At 40.0% G+C, this 21,134-nt stretch overlaps 1 protein-coding gene across 3 annotated transcripts in view; it reads right to left on the bottom strand.

Annotated features, from left to right (window-relative positions):
* The window catches only part of cdk17 (cyclin dependent kinase 17), a 43,914-nt gene that overhangs the window by 9,370 nt on the left and 13,410 nt on the right, over positions 1-21,134 (bottom strand). Inside the window, exons 2-5 of one of the 3 annotated variants that reach the window (XM_005460384.4) lie at positions 10,205-10,349; positions 7,231-7,395; positions 1,262-1,395; positions 291-389 (exon numbers count right to left, since the gene is read on the bottom strand). In XM_005460384.4, coding sequence (XP_005460441.1) covers positions 291-389; positions 1,262-1,395; positions 7,231-7,395; positions 10,205-10,331 — 525 coding nt within the window. In that variant the 5' untranslated portion in view covers positions 10,332-10,349. Of the gene's footprint in view, positions 1-290; positions 390-1,261; positions 1,396-6,046; positions 6,124-7,230; positions 7,396-10,204; positions 10,350-21,134 lie in introns of those variants that run through there. The other 2 variants (XM_019346719.2, XM_003455695.5) reach the window with 2 other exon arrangements.

Below are 21,134 nucleotides of genomic sequence, written 5' to 3'. Positions count from 1 at the left end.
ACATAGAGCTGGTTCACAAGTGAGAAACCAGAAGCCTGTTTATCTTTTACTAAGACCGGGTGACCGAGCTTTCGCTGTGCTCTTAACCTCCCTGCTGAGACAACTTTATGAAAAACTCCGCCAGCAAAGAACCACAAGAAGAGCAGTGCGCTTACCCTCATGTAACACGTATCTGCTGTTTTTGACCACATCCTTGAGTTCCACTTATTTCATGCACAAATGAAACTAACATCTAAAAGGGATGAAAAACAGGTCAGTGTGCATGTGTCTTTCTGTGAGAGGTAGCATACATCAGGGAGGCTGATAAGGTGGGTTCTGGCATATTTCATCATTGACCAGCAGGTGGCAGGGGGTCTCCAGGTGAATTCAGTCTTCCTTTCAAAATCAATCTTCCCCCAGATTAAAAAAAAGGAAACATATGAAAAATGTTTTATAGTGCAGGTAATCCATAACACCATAACAGGTACAGCTGTTTCTTAGAGTAAAAGGATACAAATGATTACAAAACCACTGAAAAATTACAAAACTAGAAGGCATAAAAATCCCCTGATAATCATGAGATCTGTTTTAATTCATCTCTCTCCCTCTTTTCTGTTTTTTTCTCGTCTGAGCTTAAGTAAGGGACTAATCTACCCTGGGTGACACCAATGCCAGTTTTTCATGTATTTGGTGTATAACTTTATTTGGGGTAATAAGAAAAAAAAAAAAAGTGTCAAAAGCTGAAAATACGAATGAGAAAATAAGGAGATTACTAACAGGAGTCATTTAAAATGATTATGCAACAAAATTGGCCTAATGCTTATTTTTTATAAATTTTATATTGTATTATAATTCACCCCTGTATTTGAAATGCTACAAGTACTACTCACTTATACATGTCACACAGTTGTTTAAAATAGCACATCATCATTTTATTCTTCTTTACAAGAAGAATAAAGGGGAGCATGCTCTCAAGTGGAGACAGCTGACATGAAGAAAATCACTGTGATAACCAGCACAGATTATCTCGTCTCTCTACCAGCCTCTTCTTTTGTCCTCAGGGAGCAGGGCTGCTATCAGCATCATGACGCCCCGACTCTTAGAACCCATTAGCCGACAAACAATCTGTCCCAACCCCCTCCCAAATCACTTGAGGCAGTGGAAAAGACGAGCACAAGGAGATGAGAGGAGGTGAAGAGTGGTATGTGGACTTGCAGTGTAAGCCGTTTTTACACTGATTTACAGTGTGTGCATGTGTGTCGGGATTCTGCGCACTTCTCACCTCCATGGAAATTCGCCGGTGGACCCGGTTTCTCAGACAGACTCCCGTCGGAGACTGGACCTCATCTGAAGACGTTCCTGATGCCTGATCGCTCTCCCCGTCAGATCCCATCTTCAGATTTTCGTGGACAATATCTAAAAAAAAAAATCAAGGATAGGGCACAAAAGAGCCTTTAGATAAAAATCATACTGGAACTACCAGATTACGACGGTTTAGGAGTGATCCAGTCCGGCTAATGATTAATGCTGTTTGTAGAACAGACCTAAACTTACAAGAATCAATAACTTTCATTATCAGTTTATCTGTTGGTTAAAAAAGGGAAAAACGAAGAAGAAAACACCCAAAGCAAAATTTCTTAAAGGATAACTTAATAAATTTTTAAAAAAAGCACAGTTTCTACTACTAAGAAAGGATAAAAAGTAGAGATGCAAATCTTATAAAGCCTGAGGTAGTATGTTCCAGTTGCTTTGTGTTCATGCATAAGATATGTCATTTATAAGCACATCTTACGATATTTTAGACATTTATTTTTTATGGGTCTGTAGCTTCATTCAGAAGTAACCAACAGCAAATATTCAAAGCGTTGCCTGGTGGGCGATGGGATAGTCTTGTTCAGATTTTTAAATCGTGACATTTGACAAATCACCATAAACACATCTGCTAAACATAATGCAGCTTTAAGAATGAATCAACTTAAAGACTTTGTCGACTTCTGAAGCATCAGTTTAATGGGTTTTTAAAAAAAGCACAGTTTCTACTACTAAGAAAGGATAAAAAGTAGAGATGCAAATCTTATAAAGCCTGAGGTAGTATGTTCCAGTTGCTTTGTGTTCATGCATAAGATATGTCATTTATAAGCACATCTTACGATATTTTAGACATTTATTTTTTATGGGTCTGTAGCTTCATTCAGAAGTAACCAACAGCAAATATTCAAAGCGTTGCCTGGTGGGCGATGGGATAGTCTTGTTCAGATTTTTAAATCGTGACATTTGACAAATCACCATAAACACATCTGCTAAACATAAGTCCAAAGGTGAGGTAGAGAGTAGTGGGTAACAGGCTGAAGGGGACTGCAGAAACTTTAACTGTCAGGTTAAGTATTATTTCCCATATGACGTCGCCTTGCACGAAGCTAAGAAGACCACGGAGTTCAACTTGACAAATCACCATAAACACATCTGCTAAACATAATGCAGCTGCTGTGATTTTTGGCCATCTCAAGTACAATAATCAGTTTAGAAAAAAAGTGCGTGTGTGAATGGGTACGATTGGGTGAATGAATTAGTTGTATAAAGCGCTTCTGCTCAGACAGAGTAGAAAAGCGCTATATAAGAACCAGTCCATTTACCATTTAATCAGTGAGAAATGTACTTGTGAACTGATCTTGTGTTGGGTGAGCAAGAAAACGAAGCAAGAAGAAAATGAAACAAGAGGAAAACTAAGCAAGAAGAAGATGAAGCAGGAGAAGAAAAAGAAGGAGAAGAAAAAGGAGAAGAAAAAGAACAACAACAGCTGGCAGTGTTATCACATTATTACCCAAAAATAGAGTTAATTCAGGCAGGTGAGGAAGTGAAGCTCATCCACAACACAGGTAAATCATCTGAATTCAATACTGGTCAACATCTGCTCAGCCATCAGCTGATACCTTTCTATTTAGGATATGTCATTTAAGCTGCTTTAGCCTCCTAATCGCAGCTGCACATCTGCAAGCTGCTTTGTAACCCAGCTCCATGCCATACAAACATGGTTGGTTGAGTCGATGCCAAAGAATTCAAATTTGGCTTCATCTGACCACAGCACTTTCTCCCAAGCCTTCTCTGAATCACTTAGATGTTCACTGACAAACTTGCGATGGGCCCGTACGGATGCCTTCTTGAGCAGGGTAAGGCACTACAAGATTTCAGTCCATTACAGCATTGTATGTTATAAATTATGTTCTTTGTGACTGTGGTCCCCTGTGTAACAAGCTTCTCCCATGTAGTTTTGCGAATATCCGCCACCCTTTTCGTGATAATCTTTAGCCCATGATTTTCATGGTGCTCCAGATCAATGGTGATTGATGATCACCTTATTACAAAGGTTCATGCTGATAATCTCACAGCCCATTCCAGCACTATGCAGGTCTACAAGCACTTTTTTCTATGCTTTTTTTATCTAAGTAATTTCCAGTAACATTTACATATATGAGCACACTCCAATAGATGCATTGAAGAGCAAATTGGGGCTTAGTATCTTGTCCACGCGTACTTTGGCTTGCAGAGTGGAGCAGCCAGCGATTGATAAACCAAGCCTTCCCTTTAGCAGATCCATTCTGTACTTCCTGAGCTACAAGCACCCCATTAAACATTTAGTTTGATTAAGTTTGACAATTGACTGTCTTGCAAAAAGTAAGACATGACAAGAAACTTACAAAAAGGATATGTGACAGAAACACTATTCATCAGATACCACAGGGTGATGATTAAATAGTAAAGCCTGGGGATCATCACTAGTCTGTCTCCGAAGCAAACTTAATGAAAGTAAAAATGTACAGCTTTATTTCACAGAGCTCACCTTCTCCCATTCATCTCCTCTCAGACCCTTGTAACCTCAGAGGCCCAAAATTTCCACGCCACAACTTCGCTACCCTGTCCACAATAAAACTACCATTAACACAACAGAGGCAAACACACTCAAGTACAAACCACATGCCCAGCCTCTCCTCCGCACACACAAAAACGCTCACACAGTTAATGAGTAGCCACGGTTTTGAGTAGTTCTCTGTCATCTATGTGTTAGCGCCTCTAACCATGCAGTCTATCATCAAATGGCACAGCGCGGAGAAATGGGGTTGGGCAGAAAAAAAAAGAAAAAAAAAAGAAATCACTGCAAGGTAATTGCAGTGATTTTAAGAAGATTTAACTTTGCATATTTCAAACATTACACTTGCTGATCATCTCTTTCATGTGCTTTAACAACCAGAGTTCTTCCCAATACACCAATCTCACTGACATAAACTCAAGTTCATTAAATTATGTGCATGGATGTATTTATCCATTCATCACTGACTTCTGAGAATGGCGTGTATCTACAAATCTGTCAGCAGGTAAAGTAAGGTCTAAATTACAGACAGAAAAACTCAAACCTCTGTCAACAACATGGGCATAATTGAGAAAACGATTTCTTTAGCGTAGACATGCAATTATATACCACTGCTGTTAAAATTATCTGGATTTTTAATGTGTCCAAGTCTGCTTGTTAAGTCGTTTTGTCACATGACCAGAATTCTCAAGTTGGTTCACACTGCATGAATTTCAGCTTGAACTATTCACACTTTTTCTTCTAAAGTGTACTGCTGCTGTTTCACAAAAAAGCATTATAATGGGAAATAAAGTGATTTTTACTGTGAAGAAATTATGCAAAAATGAAAAGAATTGGTGACATACTTTAATACTAACTGCACTTCTGGATTTATTGATCAAACATTGATCAGGGACAGGCATGATGAGCAGTTAAATGAAGATCTGCAAGTGATGGGACTGCAGACTGCAAACTCCTCCACAAAGTAAGCGACTCCTGCTTTATGACCTTGTTTGGCTGTGCTGTAAACAGTGCATAAGTCACTCTTGATTTTAAAGCAGCTGCTCCCAGAATAACACAAAGTATCAAAGTACGCTTGTTTCCAACAGTAACCTGGAGTGTTGTCAGGCCAACCGTGAATCAAAGTATTTTAATTTTATTATCAACTGTCACGGGTAGTTACGTTTACTTAAAAGGAGAAGCTTCTGTTTTAAGTTGATGACATACGAGTAATTTATATATTGGTTTTTATGGGTTATTCCTTTGTAAATGCTCAGAATGTTCCTGTGTTTTGATAAATGAGTGCCTACAGAAAAAAACTGTCTGATTTCTTTATTCCAGAAAGCTTTCAACCCATTTTTCGTGCCTGTAATGTTCGTACTCATCTCAACCTAACCTACTTACTGTCTTTCCACAAACACTTTACAAACAACTCATCTTTGCCCCAATTTTCAACTTGCCTCCTCTTCGAAAAAATTCCAAATATTCCACTTTCCCTTTTTTCAGATCCTCTGACTTGCACACTTATTTCTTTCTCAGAAACTTCAGCATTTTTTCAGCTACCACTTCTGCCTTTCATGTGTTTTTATTCTATGCATTTCTCACTCTTCCAGCTTATTTTCTGTTGTGTGAAGTTTTTAAAGGCTTTAGCTCATCTGATTCCCTCTACTGCTTCAGCAGAATCCCATCCACCTGCACTTGTTGTGCCTCTTCTTCTCCAAAGCTTTCAAATGATCTAATCTGTCCTACTTTCTTTTCCCATTAACCTCCTTTCACTTTTACATACCTCTGCATCATCTCCTGCTATTTTATGTCTTCCCTCATCCTCTCCAAGAACTCTCACATTTTTTTCCTCTCTCAATAATATTTTGACTTTCTCTCATCAAACCAAACCAAACCCAATCTTTTTTCTTACAAATCCCCCTATGCTGATTTCTTATCTTCCTCCCACATTGTTTTCCCTTAGGTTCTCTTGCTTCACCTCTTCCTTTCTCAAAAATCTTGAATTATTTCATTCTCCACCCATAATTGAGCTTTCTTTGCCGAACATTTTCACGGATCCTTCTTTTATTTCCCTGTCTCTACAGAGTTTTTGACACATTGCCACATTTCTCTCTCTGTCACTACTTGTCTTCCTTCTCTCTCTGGTCATTAGCAGCTTTGCCAAAAGGCAAACAGAGTGTAGCAGCAATATGCAGTACATCAATGTCCTACTTAACTGGCCTGCTTTTAGATCCAAGTCCTTCTATCTAGGCCAGGGTCCAGTGTGAGGCTCAACAGGTCCTTTGGTGTTCCACTGGCTGAGAAAAAAGCACCAGCAGAAAGCCTGAGCTGTAAAATGTCTAACATTGTGTGGAACACATGAACACATTTAAAAAATCTTTTAAAGTTTACTTAATGTTTATGGCACCATCTGAAAAATTTGAAACTGGTGAATATAATACAATTAACAGGTTGTGACCACTCTGAAAGGCTTTAAGCTAAATCCTCATGTAAACATGTAGAATCCTAATGTTAACAGATAATGTCCTCAGTCATCTTTTAAACCCAACAATCAGCAGCTCATTCAACATGCTACAAACAGACTCACATCAAAAGGAGAGAACACTTTAAAACTTCAATGATTGCCAGCTACAGAACATAAAGCTGGCCTTCTGACTTCCTACAAGCATGAATACAAAAACACCCGTGCAAGAGGAACTGTTTAGTCACATAGTTGGTCTAAAGGTGCTATCACATAGCACATCGCTATGAAAGCAGTTATTCTCAGTGGATGGTGTCATACAGTGATGCACCAAGCAAAGCACAGAAATGGGAGCTCTGGTAGATGATGAGGACAAAGTTTGACAAATGTGCAGTCGATGCGGCTCAACTGAACTCCCATTGAACCTAGCACGTCCTGTGTTGAAGTCCCATAATGTATACCACATTTGAGAACCACTTTTATTTGAATTTGAACCATAACACACCAACTGAATATCAAGACATATTCACCGACATTTACAATTAGCGTCTCAGACCATGTTTCTACATCCTGTGAATCATTTCGCCACCATGTGGGTTGTCCCATCCCCGACCTTGAAATCTGCTACTGCTCGGAATCATCTCGACATCACCTCACTTCCACCAGTCAGGATGAGACTCGTCACTAGGCTTGACCGTGATGAGTCAGTTTGTGCAGGAAACTGCGTCACGTTTGACTGAGTTCCCCCATCCAGCTGCCTCTTGGGTAAAAAGCAGGCCTACTAAGGGTGGCGAGAGAAACTGGCTCATGGGATTAATGCCCAGAATGTGTCTGCAAATGTGAAATCTCAGGATCGTGACATGTTTCCTGTTTGCTCCTGGATGCCATCTGCTTTTCTATCGCTCACTTCCTTCCGTGTGTGTGTGTTGTGTTGTGTTCTCACCCAGGCGGCTGCCATGGCGCGGCATAACCATGAAAGACCCCAGAGTGCCTCCGATGACGCTGTGTGGCCGGCGCAGGGGTGGCTTCTTGAAGGAACCGGTGTACTGGTGCAGAAAGGAGTGCATGCTGTGGGAGGTGGGTGGGCGGCCATTCCTCATGAAGGGCTCTGAAACACAACAAAGCTACTGTCAGGATGTCTGATTTCATGACACCCAAATGCTCGACAGTGGAATCACAAATCCTTGGGTGCACGCACAGAGCACCAAAGAATATCACGTCCCATCTCCTTCAACCTTTGAAATGTGTTGGTTATGTGACATGCATACTGTGCACCAGAATTTTATTTAACATTTAAGTCCAGATCCAGAAATTTTAAAAAATACCAACCTTCAGCCTCAATTACAGGGAGATGGGTAGAAATAAACATAAGACGACATCAAATATTCTCCAGAGTTATGTAATGCCCAGAGTGACAAACCTATGCTAAGAGGAGAATAATACCACAAACACACACACACACACACACACACACACACAGATTTTTGTGCTCTTGGTTCTGTATGATGTCAAAGGGATACCTAACATAACCCCCCCTTATGCTCACTGAAGTCCTACCTACATACTGTGCAAACCTTGACTACAAAGGGTGATGTAAATAGATAGTAAACGCTCACGCTATGAGCAATTTGGTCCTTCTTAAGAAATGAAGTGACCAACTGACATAATTAGCTTGCTTATTACTTCTCATCCAACTTGGTCTTAAGACTGCAGTTGCGAGGTTACTTCTTGTTCAGAGAGGTGTGCAACACAGATAGTTAAAGGCTTAGCGGGCTATGTTGAGCTTAAAGTCAGAGTTTTCTGTGTCATGAAAGTGGCTCTTGTGGTTTAAATTCAGCTGGAAGTGCCACATCTTTACAGGTTCTTTAATTTACAGCATATTCTAAGTGCAATATAGATCATGTTTTGGGCCAATAAGTCTTATATGTGCAAGATGTCAAGCTGCCCCTTGCTGAAACCTGAATGAAGCACCACATTGTCACAGGAATATCTAAATGTTGTTGAACTCTAATCTTTACATTGCTGGAATTGTAGCAACTAAACCAGATAAAAACACACAAGAATAGATGTTCAGTCAGTGAGTTTAATTTCAACTTGATATGCTGACATAATAAAGGGATTTCCACATCGCCTTTATTAGGCTGTGGGACAGTAATAATGTCTAAATGAATCCAGTTTAAAGTTTCAGAAATCTAATGTCCAGCTGTCACCTTACAATTCAACAGCAGCAATTTAACTGTAATTAAAACATTTATTTTAGCGCTCTGTGTGAGATTAACCATTTTCTGCAGCACTCATCTTTTGTCTTATTTACAACACTGTTGTGCTTTACTGTGTTTTTAGGCTTTGTCAAGCCAGCTAATGCAAAGAAAGCTTGGCAGTGTAGAACTGTATTTGCAGTGTACCCTTCTGCTGCTGTCAAAAATAGAGGAGTCAAGAGTATGCCCCACTGCATGACGGGACTAGATTGCCTCTGGGAAAGCAACTGAATGATAACGACAATCGCCACGATAAGAACATGACCGGTGAGTCAGCCAGTGGAGAAACAAGAGAAGGGAAGGGCTAGAGGCTTTCAAAATAAGATAATTTAAAAAAAAAAAAAGTCTACATAGGTTAGCAGTCTACTCCTAAATGATAGATGTCAGTACTGAGAAACGATTCACTGGTTCATTGCTGGAATAGGAATTAGAATAAAACAGTGAAGTCAAAATACAATAAAGTAAAAGCAGTTTTGTTTTTGTTTTTAAGTTTTCTGCTTAATGTCTCTTTTCCACATCAACTACTGGAGCACTCTCCCTTTAGGAATTACCCTCTGCAACCACGAGAATAGACTTTCTCTAACCCCAAAATTAGAGAATCTCAAATTAATTTTCTAAGTGGACATAATTAAAAAAAGAAACACCAGCAAACTAGAAAAAAAGTATTGTGATACTGAGGGAAAAATGGCCAAGTATACAAATATTTGAAAGCACAATGTGGGGCTCTCTTACAACAATTAAGTTTCCTGTCCTCTAAGAAAAAATTACAAAACACTGTTTCCCATATGGACCTTTAACATACATACAAAAACATCAGACACGGTTTCTGCACTTGATTAGATTGATGGGAACAGAAAGATCCAACAAAGTCCTTTAGTGCATCTTCCATCCATTTTTAACTGTGAGAGGATGGACTTTGCTAACGTTTGAATCATGATGATGTTACACAAAAAAAAGTTACAAACTAAGCACACATTAATGAAGCAATTAATGTTCATTTATCCTGACAGCTGTCAATCAAAAGCAGCAGCCACTTATGGTCATGTGTCTATCAACCCAAAGGTTCACTGGAGACGTGGTGTAGCACAGCGTTATATGAGGGAAAAGCAGAAAAAGATTGGATTTCTGTGAATGATCAATCACTATCAATCAGTTTCTGATTGTCTGAGAAGCTCTCAGTGTGTGTGTGTGTGTGTGTGTGTGTGTCTGTCTTTCTTTAAGCGCTCTGCTCTTACTCCTCTTACATAACTCGGTAGAGAGGTACTTGGAGGAAGGCCTTTACAACGGTTACTGACACACATGCTGAACTTTGTCTTCATCAGCTTCAGAGATTTACAATTTAAATGTCTCTGAGAGATGTCAAGATACAAAATCCCCTGTGTCTACTAGCCTTTACATATCAGCTGAAGGGCATGCACAAGAAAACACTTAGAAAAATCAGACTGGTAGAATTTTCTACGCTGGTGCACATCAGGCAGGGACTCAAATCAGAGATTTTTTTTTAATGGAATTGTAACCCTTTTAAAATTAAATTAATGATCCTCATTTTATTCACTGCAACTAAAATATGTTTTTACCATTTTGTTCTTTTGTATTTCAACATTTCAATATGTTCATATCTTTTTTAGACCAGGATTTGTAAAAAGAAAAGATGAATACCATTGTCCTTGGTGCCACCATCTTCAATGGTCATTTGCTCGGCCAGTTCTGACAGAGACTCGTCGATGGTCTGACTGGGGCGTAGTGTTAATGACAGACGCTTCTTAATCCTCTTCATCTTTTCCATAACAGGGCAACGCGAGGCCTGCAGGACACACAAACACACAGAGTCGGCTTTAATTCAGCAGGAATGGACAAACACGCTTCTACAAAAGAATGCAACATTCAGAAGACTGCTTTCATCTGTGCTGTTATTTTGTGCATTCTTGTGCGATGTGGAAGAATTTTTGAGCGCCCGTACAGTCCAAAATATCTCCGCTCATGAATAACTCAAAGCTGCTTTTAATCCAATATTCATTCACTCTGCAAATGCTTCAACAGTACATGAATAAACCATGAACGAAGCATGAATAAAGGATGACCATCACGCACTTGAACACAGCTGTTTTCACTTACACACACGCTCACGTATTCAAACGAGGAGAAATTAATGAGCGCTAATTGACAGAGTCAAATCACTTTGCCGAGACACACGTACACACTGTGCACGGCTGTGAGCGCATGCCAGTGTTGTTCCAGACGAATGTATTTGTGTTGACGCAGCAGTTGTTCAGGTCACAGGAAACACCTTGCTCAATCTCCCTGAAGCCAAACCGTGTTCATTGTGTCGCTGCAGTATCGCCTCGTCAATGTGTGTGTGTACATGAGTGTGATCTGTGTGCGTGCACTTATGAGGGTGGCTGAGTGGAGGAAATGCAGTGAGGAAGCAGCAGCAGCAGAAATGCCCCGCCCAAGCTGCCTGTCCACTCACACACACACACACACACACACACACACACACACACACCTTCACCAATACATCATCCATGCCACCGCACAGCGAAAATGCTTCAGTCAATATCAGCACATGTGACTGTAACCTCACGCCAACACAAAACCATAATATGTTTGTTGTTTTGTGTGAGAACCACCATCCCAGACTGCAGTGATGTGTGATCAATAAATGCTTTGCATTAAAAGCTATTTAATCTTGGCTATAACACTGATCTCGCCCCCCTTGCTATCAGTAAATGCTAACCAACAATTAGTGGTGCCGTTTGCACATCAGGGCAATAACATCACACAGACGTTTTGCTACAGAACAGGTTATAGGCTGTTGAAGGTCTGACTGGAGTACCAATGTCTGTGTCAAATTACAATATTACTGACAATATAAATATGCAAAATAATACAAAAATAAAATAATTTTTAAAATAATTTATGCAAAATAATTTTAGGAACACTTAGTTCACTGTGGATCTACCAGGTAAGCAGCAGCTAAAAACATTACACCTACAAAGCTCTCAAGTGTTCTCAGTTGAAAAGGAACAAAGCAGAAACTAGCACGACCATGAATGTCAGTAAACACACTGAAGTGAAACTAAATAAGTGCCAAAATTTTGCATAACTTTTCTTTTGTTCACTCATTGTGTTATGTGTTATTTTTAGTGCTGTCAGCGTTAATCTCGTTAAAATGACGTTAACGCCATAACCGCATTAACGTGACAAATCTCCGTTAGCGAGTTACCGCGGATCGCTCCGTGCTTGAGGCTGCACGGCGTCAATGTGTTAACGCGGTTACCTCGCTAACATGTTGAGCCCCGTGCGTGGGGCTAATGGAGATTTGCCACGTTAATGCAGTTATTGTATTAACATCATTTTAACAAGATTAACGCTGACAGCACTAATTATTTTACTTATTACATTACTATTTACAAAATCAGTAAATGTATATATTATAGTTTCCCAGGCAGGCGGATTGGGCCATCAGCTGCAGTGATGAAGACGCTCTGCCGGCCCCTCGTGGTGAAGAGAGAGCTGAGCACAAAAGCAAAGCCATCAATCTACCAGTCGAGCTACATCCCAACTCTCACCTAAGGTCACAAGCTTTAGGTCGTCAGCGAAAGAACGAGATTGTGGATACAAACAGTGAAAATGAGCTTCATCTGAAAGGCAGCCGGCCTCTTACTCAGAGACAGTAAAGAGTGCAGTCATTGAGAGGACCTCAAAGTAGAACCGCTACTCCTCCATACAGAAAGCCAGTTGAGGTTATATCTCTCGGCTGGACTGGGGATGCCTCGGCATTCCCCTGGATAAGCTGGACGAGATGGCTGAGGAGAGGGACATCTGGTCTTCTCTGCTAAGGCTGCTGCCCCCTGCGACCCAGGCCCAGATAAACAGATAAAAAGATGGACTGATTGGTGCGTGCATGGATGTTGTTTCTTAAAAAGACTTTACTCATGTGAGTCACCAAAGTATATTTTCTATTTTTTAGCATTTGTTCCTACTATTGGACAGTTCCAGCTGTTGTCGCCCAGCTCTGGCTGTATTAGAACTAAAAATAGTTGAGCTATTGCAAACATGCTAAGGTACTGCACACAGAGATATCAGATTTTTGTTTGGCAACTTCTTTTATTTATTGCTTTAGCATTTTTTAGAATGATTTCCCATGCAATCCACTATAGAGTATGTGTGTGTGTGTGTGTGTGTGTGTGTGTGTGTGTCTGTGTTGAACTTTAAACTTAAACCTTTTAACGTGTGATTAGCCTCCCTTTCAAGAGGAAGTGTGTCATGCTGGCCCTGGTGGCTAAATCAGCATGTAGATCTCATGACTACAGACACAGACCCACAAGGAAAAACAAAAAAACAAAACAAAACAAAAAAAACAAAAAAAAAAAAACACAGACTTAAGTACACTGAAAATCCAGCTAGTTAAAGAAAAAATATTTTTTCAATGCATCAATAAAATGACTGCATTGGAAAACAGTCTCACACAAACGCATTCTCCCCCCTCAGACACACACATTCACAGTGTTATGAGATAAGTGCTCTTTGTCTCCCTTACAGAGAAGTGTAACAGAGCCGGGTTTTTATCTCTGCAGCAAACCAAAACAAAGAGCCTCATGTGACGTGTGTGTGTGTGTCTGAATCTGTGTGTGTGGAAAATACAGCATCTGGCACATATGAGTGACGTGTGTGTGTGTGTGTGTGTGTGTGTGTGTGTGTGTGTGTGTGTGTGTGTGTGTGTGTGTGAGGGGAGTTTCAACATAAAAAGCAAGGAACCTGCCAATGACAGAAAGACACTGAGGGAGAGCACCACAACTCGCTTTCTCTCTTTTTCATCATCAGAATCGCAAAAAATATTCTCTCTCTCTCTCTCTCTCACACACACACACACACACACACACACACACACACACAGACCCACACACACACACAGACCCACATTCCTGAGATCCCCCATTCCTCTTGGATGCCTCCCAAGTGCCTCCAAGGTAGTCTGGAGGAGGGGACTTCAAAGGACAGGAAGGTGGAAGGGGGAACTAGGGACGAGATCTAATTACTGGGCTAATTATTATACTCACACTCTCCTCGATTCCTCGTTTTCCTTGCCTTTTTTTCCTCCTCTTTTTGTCTTCCCCTACTTCCACACGAGAATGAGGTAAGAAAATGGAAAATGTGGCTTTAGATTTGATTTCAGAGAGAAGTGGGTGAAAGTGTGAATGTAAAGAGGAGGAGGAAGAGTGGGAGGAGATGGAAGAGGACAAAACAGGCAAGAAGGAATAGGGGAGAGAAAGTGAGTTTATTTCAGTGAGCAGAGCCATAATCGAGCCTTTGTGTTTGGTTAAGAGCCATGAAATCACCCAAGTGACTGCAAGCGTGTACAGTACTGTCGAGAAAGATTCGCTGGTCGAGGTGGGGGTGTCCAGCCCGAGATTGGGTTTGGTTTCAGTAACTACAATTTAGCATATGACAGGCTTGGGAATTGAAACTGCTAGCACTCCCGGTGACCACTGAAGTGTGATTCCCAAATCCTGCTAGTCATAAAGTCCATGTTCTCATTGTAATTACACAATATTTATTCACTAAAAACAAGTGCTCTCTAGAGCTTACCCAATTAAGCTTACATGATGAGTGTGTGTTTTTCCTTTTAACTGTGGTTTTATAGGGTTAGGGTTATGTGATAATTTTGCAGTGCTCTCTATAAGTATAAAAAAAACTTGAAAATTAGTTATTTGAAATAAAATTCGGCTAACTAATACAGAAAACATTTCCAACATAGCCAATGTCTGCGTATACGCTCAACACATTAAAAAAAGGTCACCGTGTAGCGCTATCCAGCAATTGCACTTTCTAATGCAATTAACAGCAGAAAAAAAAGGATGTCTGCATGATGTGATCTTACTGGCTACTGGCCATGCTGGAGCATTTGTTTATGTTGAATTTCAATCAGAGGGAGCAAAACAAAGCATGGGATCCAACATTCAGTTTGGCAACACATGATGTCACTCCATTCAAAGTGAATGAGAAGCGAGAGCATTGAAAGCTGAAAGCTATCTGTGTGAATCCTCCCTCAGTACCCTAGAATGGACCACTGTTTTCTTGCTATCTGCTCTAAATCAGACACATACATTTTGAAGTTCACTCAGTCCATTTGCTTCCAGTCCCACTTGGTAATATGTGGATCAACCACTGGGAGTAGGTAACACATCAAGCACAACAGACTAGCAGTTGGTGTGTAGAGTATTTACAGCGCAACCAAATGGAGGATTTAAACAGGATTTATTTATTCAGTGACATTGCCGTTCCTGTTATTAACATTGTTTGTTCCCTAATTCACGGAGTCACTGACTGCATTTCCCCAAACTGAAGCCCTGTTCTCAAAGCCATTATTTGAAGAGGAATTATTTAGTTTCAGCTTATCATTTACTGCCGAAGTGAATTCTGATCCTACTAAAAAACAAACTATACTTATGTCAATTTTTTGAAGTCTGTGCATGCGTTTCAGAGCCTAAGCTGTTGTACAAACACCATCAGATGCTATTCTTATCAGCTTATGTCAAAAACAAGCTGTCCTTTAATACTCCTCTCCGTTCTATAAATGTTTACAGACGTGACAGAATCAGAGCAGGAACAATGAACAGAAGGAGAGTTGAACAGAAGGTTAAATAATCACCAGCACCACTTCTTCTAAAACAGAAAAACAACAGTTAACATTGTTAAAGCAGCTTCTCAAAATAGAGCCTCTCATATGAGAATCACAACTGCTTTTAAAATAGATAAAATCATCAGTTTCTTTTTGGAGAGCGGACATAAAAGAGCAGGGACTGAACGGGACCCAAACGGGAAAGTGATGTCACATGCCACACTGATCTGCTTATCAATGATTATGTTTTATTTGTGGTTCATCCCTCAAGGATTATCGAGTCATTGTGTGAGCTATGGGGTTTGTGTGACGAACTGCCTTTTGACTAGGCTATTCTTACAAAACAAAGTCTCAATGGGACACAGTAATAACTTGGTTCTGAAGTAAATGGACTAAAACAGCAAAACCTCCCATTACAAAACCAAAACATTCAGATTTTACCTTTTATTTCTGTTTTTAAAATCCCAAAAAATGCATTTGTTCAAACTTAGAAATGCATATGGTGAATAAACTAAATGATTAAACATTCCTACACTTGCTAGTCAGAACCAGACAAAGCAGTCAGTAAACAAACTATTCTTATTTAATCCATTGTCCAGATATCCATTTTGCCATGTATTTGGGACATTTTAGAGGACGGGATATTTATTTTTAAATATTTGTAAAATTTTGGGACTATGTTAACCAATAAAATTTGGCTGGCTGGATAATTATACATGTTTCTGTTTAATTTAGCTTTATATGAACTTTAGCTGTTATAATAATAATTACAGCTACTTAAAAGCTTTTGAAGGTCAAATATGTAGCCTGAATTTTTGTGTGTACACGCTTACTAAAAATGGTCCCTAACAAATACAAACACTCCGCTTTTACCTGTGGTGTCGATGCTGGTGCCTAAATTAGAACCGGTTTCCTGCATTTCCACAGAAAACAGGCTTGGAGTCGTTGCCAAAAGCAGGCACAGGCAAGGCACCACAAAGCTGCTGTGCTCACACTGAATGACATTTGATAAAAATACAGCATGTATCCATTTTGGAAGATTTCTTTAGTCTTCTACATGTAAAAAAGTGTCTTGTATCTTAGGTTTTAAAGCTAGAAGAGTAGAGAAGCCCAAGTATTAGACATTTAGGCAGTCTTTGCTTTTCTCCTTTTATGTATAGCGCTGATCAAAGTGGCCTGTAATCTTTGATGTGACACGTAAGCTTAACGTTGCCATCATCCGCACCTTCCACATTATCTAAAACTGCATCTGTTTTACAACATTTCCTTTATTTGCAGATTGTGTAATAATTCAATTGTCGAGTGACATCTATCTGCCTCTCTGCTCCATTTCTCCCACATTTGCAGGCTGCTCGCTGCCTACAGACGGTGAAAGTCAGAGCTCTTTGCGTGAGATGGTGACAAGTACTCAGACCATACTCAGACAAGTTTAGATGAAAAAATTACAAATCGTCCAAAACAAAGCTTGACGGTGAAATCCAACCTTGCACAGGTGCTGACTTTTCATTTTTCTTCATTTACCACTTTAGGATAAAAGATGCGTATAATGTCTGCCTCGGGCTTCCTTATGTCACTCATATCAGCAGATCACAGCAGGGAGCACACAGACACCAGGGAGTTTCCCCTCACACTGCTGGTATACGTTACAATCAAAGTATTGCCATCTGTCTTACACGATGTGCACGAGGACAAAGACTTCAAACATAGATGAAAGGGTGTCTCTTCCCTAAAGCCAACAGGGTGGATAAATCCCTACATCTCACTAAAGCCACTTTGAAATCTGCCATTCTTTGTTTTGGACGCTTTTAAACACCAAAAAAAATGTATTAAAGAAAAATAATTCTGATCTGCAAGCATAATGTCACTGCAAAACTATTAGCACTGTCATCAGCCTTCAAGCACGCATTTTAGCTAAAGCCTACTGAGTACAGTCACAAGTATGTGTTTGTGAGCCTATAAGAACACACAAAAAGAGCATCAGTGCTATTGCCCAGCGCAGTGGGCGCTTTTCACTGAAAGACCCTTTGTTTTGTTTGTCTAAAAACTGAAAAAAGGAGCTTCAGCATGACTGACCCAGAGGGCTGAGCTGAAATAACCCTGTATGTGTGTGTCTGCAAGTGCACAAAAGCCTGCAATGTTAATATGAATGGGAAATGACCAATGAGCATGAGTGAAAGCATGCCTTTGGGTGATGAAGAGATGTAGGAGGAAAACAGGAACAAGTGAGAACGGTTTCGGGGGGGATAAAAAGTGAAGTGAGATTGAAGTTAGTTTTTCTAGTTGACACCAGAATCACCCACATGGTCATTTGCAATGCTAAATTTAATGCACCATCACAGCACTTCAGAGTGCTGAGTAACAGGAAGAATGTAGTATGATCGGAAAAAGAAGAAAGAACTTCTTGCAGCAGCAAATTGAAATGATCTGTAATCTGTTGTGCCATGTGTTAAGTGAGTCGTACTGTACATTGTAGCTGAAAATGCTCCAATTTAGATAAAATGTGACGTAACAAGAGTCTACAACCATGTTTCTGCTTCAATCTCTAAAAGAATATACATAGGTACAGAAGGATGTTCACAGGCTCTCAGTCACAAAACTAATATGCTAAGAAGGTGCTGTGTACAATTTCACTTCAGCACAATAACATGAGCAAATGAGGTTGGGGCAGATGGCTGCTTCTCTTCAAAGCAAGCTCTATCAACGGTTTCTTCCTGTTAAAAGGGAGTTTTTTCTTCCCACTGTCACCAAGTGCTTGCTCATAGGGGGTTTGTTCAATAAAACAAAACAAAAAAACCCCCCACAAAACAACTCACAATACACAACAGAAGTGTTTCTGAGGAGACAATAATGTGACGGAACAGCTGCAGAAGTGTCAAGCTAACAGTGAACATGTATCTAAAGCAGGGGTAGGCAACTCCAGACCTCAAGTGCTGGTGTCCTGCAGGTTTTAGATATCACCCTGTGTCAACACACCTGAATCAAATGATTAGTTCGTTACCAGGCCTCTGGAGAACCTCAAGACATGTTGAGGAGGTAATTTAGCCATTTAAATCAGCTGTGTTGGATCAAGGACTAGGGCTGGGTATTACCGTTCACGGTAATACCAGTACAATGTTAGGCAGCGATAAGAAAATGAAATATTGTGATAGAATATGGGTAAAACACGCATGCGCAGTGCCTTTGTTTTCATACGCACATGGCCGAAAAAGCATGGCGGCAACGGAGAATGAGAAAGGAGAAAGCGGATCATTGAGTGAAACGGATGAATCAGAATTGGTTTGTAAAAATGGTGCCACTTCAGTGATGTGGAACTGGTTTGGCGTTTGTCCGTCAGATAGACAACAAAGCACATTTTTTTGTAGAACATGCAAGCGGGCCATCGTTATTGCCGTATTTGTCGGACTAAGGCGCTCGTAAATCTGGGAGTAATCTGGGTCCTAAACTCCGTCCATTTCAGGTCCCAAAGTCAAACGAACACTGCAGCATCACTGAGAGTTAAAAACTGTCTAAATTCTTTCATCTTTAATAAAATGATCAGCATTGCTGCTTTACCAGGTGTAACTATAAAGTTTAACATCCAAAACAGAATTTATTACACTTAACGGAGTTAGCTCGCTAGTTTCGCTAGTTACCTAAGCATGATGTAGCATGTTCTGACTGAGAGATTTCTGAAAAAATTCAAACGTACAGCTCTGCTATCACTTCCAACATAAATGAAGACAAGAAACTAAACAGCAGTGACGTTTGTAAGGTTACTGAAGTTGGGCTAGCTGGTTTATAATGGTGTGTTACGTGATCGCTAGCAACACAGCTATGTTAGCATAACATAAACAGTGAAGCTGGAGGAATCAACGCTAACACTTTTCCACTCAATAAAAGTTAACGTGAGGGTTCCTGATGGTTAGAGACAACGAAATGCAATGGACCAAACTTCAGTCAGGAGAACAACTGAGATAATCCATCCACAATACCAGGTTAGTCATTAATATACTGCAACAACACGGGAATAGAGCAGCTGTGATAGAATACAGCATTAATGAATCAATGGTACAGAAGTGGAAGAAGCAAGAAGTATGAGTTGAACAAAGTTTGATTTATCTGACTGCTTCGTTTGGTTAAACTTTCAGCAAGGTATTTGCATTGTTACATTTTTATATAGCTTTAATGCACATAAAAAAAAAAACAGCTGCTTTGTTTAAGTGAAAATAAATGGATGGGGGTTTTTTTGTGCTGGTAAAGTTATGGAGTTGTATTGTGTCTCGCGTCAGTTATATCATTATCGCAAATTTTCAAATATATATCGTGATAAATATTTTTGGCCATATGGCCCTGCTCTATCAAGGACACATCTAAAACCTGCAGGACACCGGCACTCGAGGCCTGACGTGTGCGATTAAAACACATTACCTGCATTACACACACTGACCAACCCTTTTTTGAAACCAGTTTCCTTCAGTTTTACAGCTGTCCCGTCACGTTATCGTCTCCCCAATAAAACGTCATTTGTGTTTTGAGAGATTTGGGGGTTTTTTCCTACTTCCATTTTGTTGTATTCAACTTTTTGGGTGCTTTTGCAGCACTTTTTCTGTTTAAAGATGTTTTCTTAAGTTGTAGTGTATTTGACCTCTCAGGTCCACCTTAACACTGTTTCTCAATTGGTAATTAGAAAAGTTTGTACATATAAACGTACATATAAACATATAAACGCAAGTTTGATGTTGCAATAAAGTCTGCTTGTGTTTTGCTGGCCTATCAACTGGCACAGACGGATCCACGTTTTCCTTAAACTCAAATTTGCTTTCAAAGATTTCCTGCAGGAACCTGGGAGATGCAGCTCTGGGGCAACAATGAAGAATAGCTCAAAGTTTGAAGGTATAAGCTAAATTAATGTTAAAATTCTAAGTGTTGCAACACTTGCTCTTTTCAAATCCACCAGACGTTGTTGATAAAAAACAGGAAACCTTGAGGAAATTGTAGGTTTTGACTTTTGCACAGTTATGTGGCTTTGGTTAGTCAACTAACCAATTAAAATACCAAAGCCACACAATAACACCACCTAACTAATAACAGAGGAAGCAGTAGCAGAAAACTGCTGTGTTTTATGAGATAAAGTGACTTCTTTGTCACTGGGGTCTGGAGGTATCTAACAGCTTTATTTCTTTGTTGGAAAGAGCTGTCTGACGCCACATAAAGTGATGAAGATGTTCTAAATATAGTGTACACTTAAACCAGTATTGATTCTTTTAGGTGGCTCTAATCTATTTTGCTCCTGGCTGTGCTCCTGTCTGCTTGAGGTCTTACCTGCAGCCTTGTACTGTAGGTAACTTACCACTCAGAATTGTACTGCAAAGAAATTAGACTACCACCAAATGAGCAAAAACAGGATATGCTTATTTTAAACATCAGATGGTTTTTACAAATTTTCCTGACAGTGCAGCTGCTCCTGACAGAGACACCAACTGCTTTTGACCAGCATGTTTAAACAAAGTGATTTTCATATCTCACATGTCATTTTTGTATTCTGTAAGGCCATTCAATCTAAAAATACTGAGGTATAATTTTTGTTCCCCACTGCCCAGCCCTCAATTTAAACACTGTGTTTATCAAGGTCTTGTGTATAGTGCAGCGTAGGATGAAACATGGCATTCACATAGCTTTGACATCATCAGTAATCCAAGTGAGACAGGCTTAAGCCCGAAGACGAAGCTTCAATTTACTAAGTGATCTTCATTATGACCTTCAGCTACAGTCTAACCTGAACAGAGCAGAGAGTCCAGAGTTGGAGAACTAATCTGAGCACATAAAAGAGTGAAATCTGGAGCAGGGCAGTAGAATTAGATGGATTTCAAGGCTGAGGAGCTGCAGACTAAGGCGGAGCAGTGTGAGGATTGGATGAGAGAGTAAGAGAGGCTGCTGGCAGATGTAGACAAGATGTTGAACTTTGATGGGGTCAAAATTATTCCC

The sequence above is a fragment of the Oreochromis niloticus genome, linkage group LG17 (assembly GCF_001858045.2).
Source record: "Oreochromis niloticus isolate F11D_XX linkage group LG17, O_niloticus_UMD_NMBU, whole genome shotgun sequence".
Taxonomy (NCBI): Eukaryota; Metazoa; Chordata; class Actinopteri; order Cichliformes; family Cichlidae; genus Oreochromis; species Oreochromis niloticus.
The sequence above is the reverse complement of the archived record's forward strand: the minus strand, read 5'-3'. Positions and strand labels throughout refer to the sequence as shown.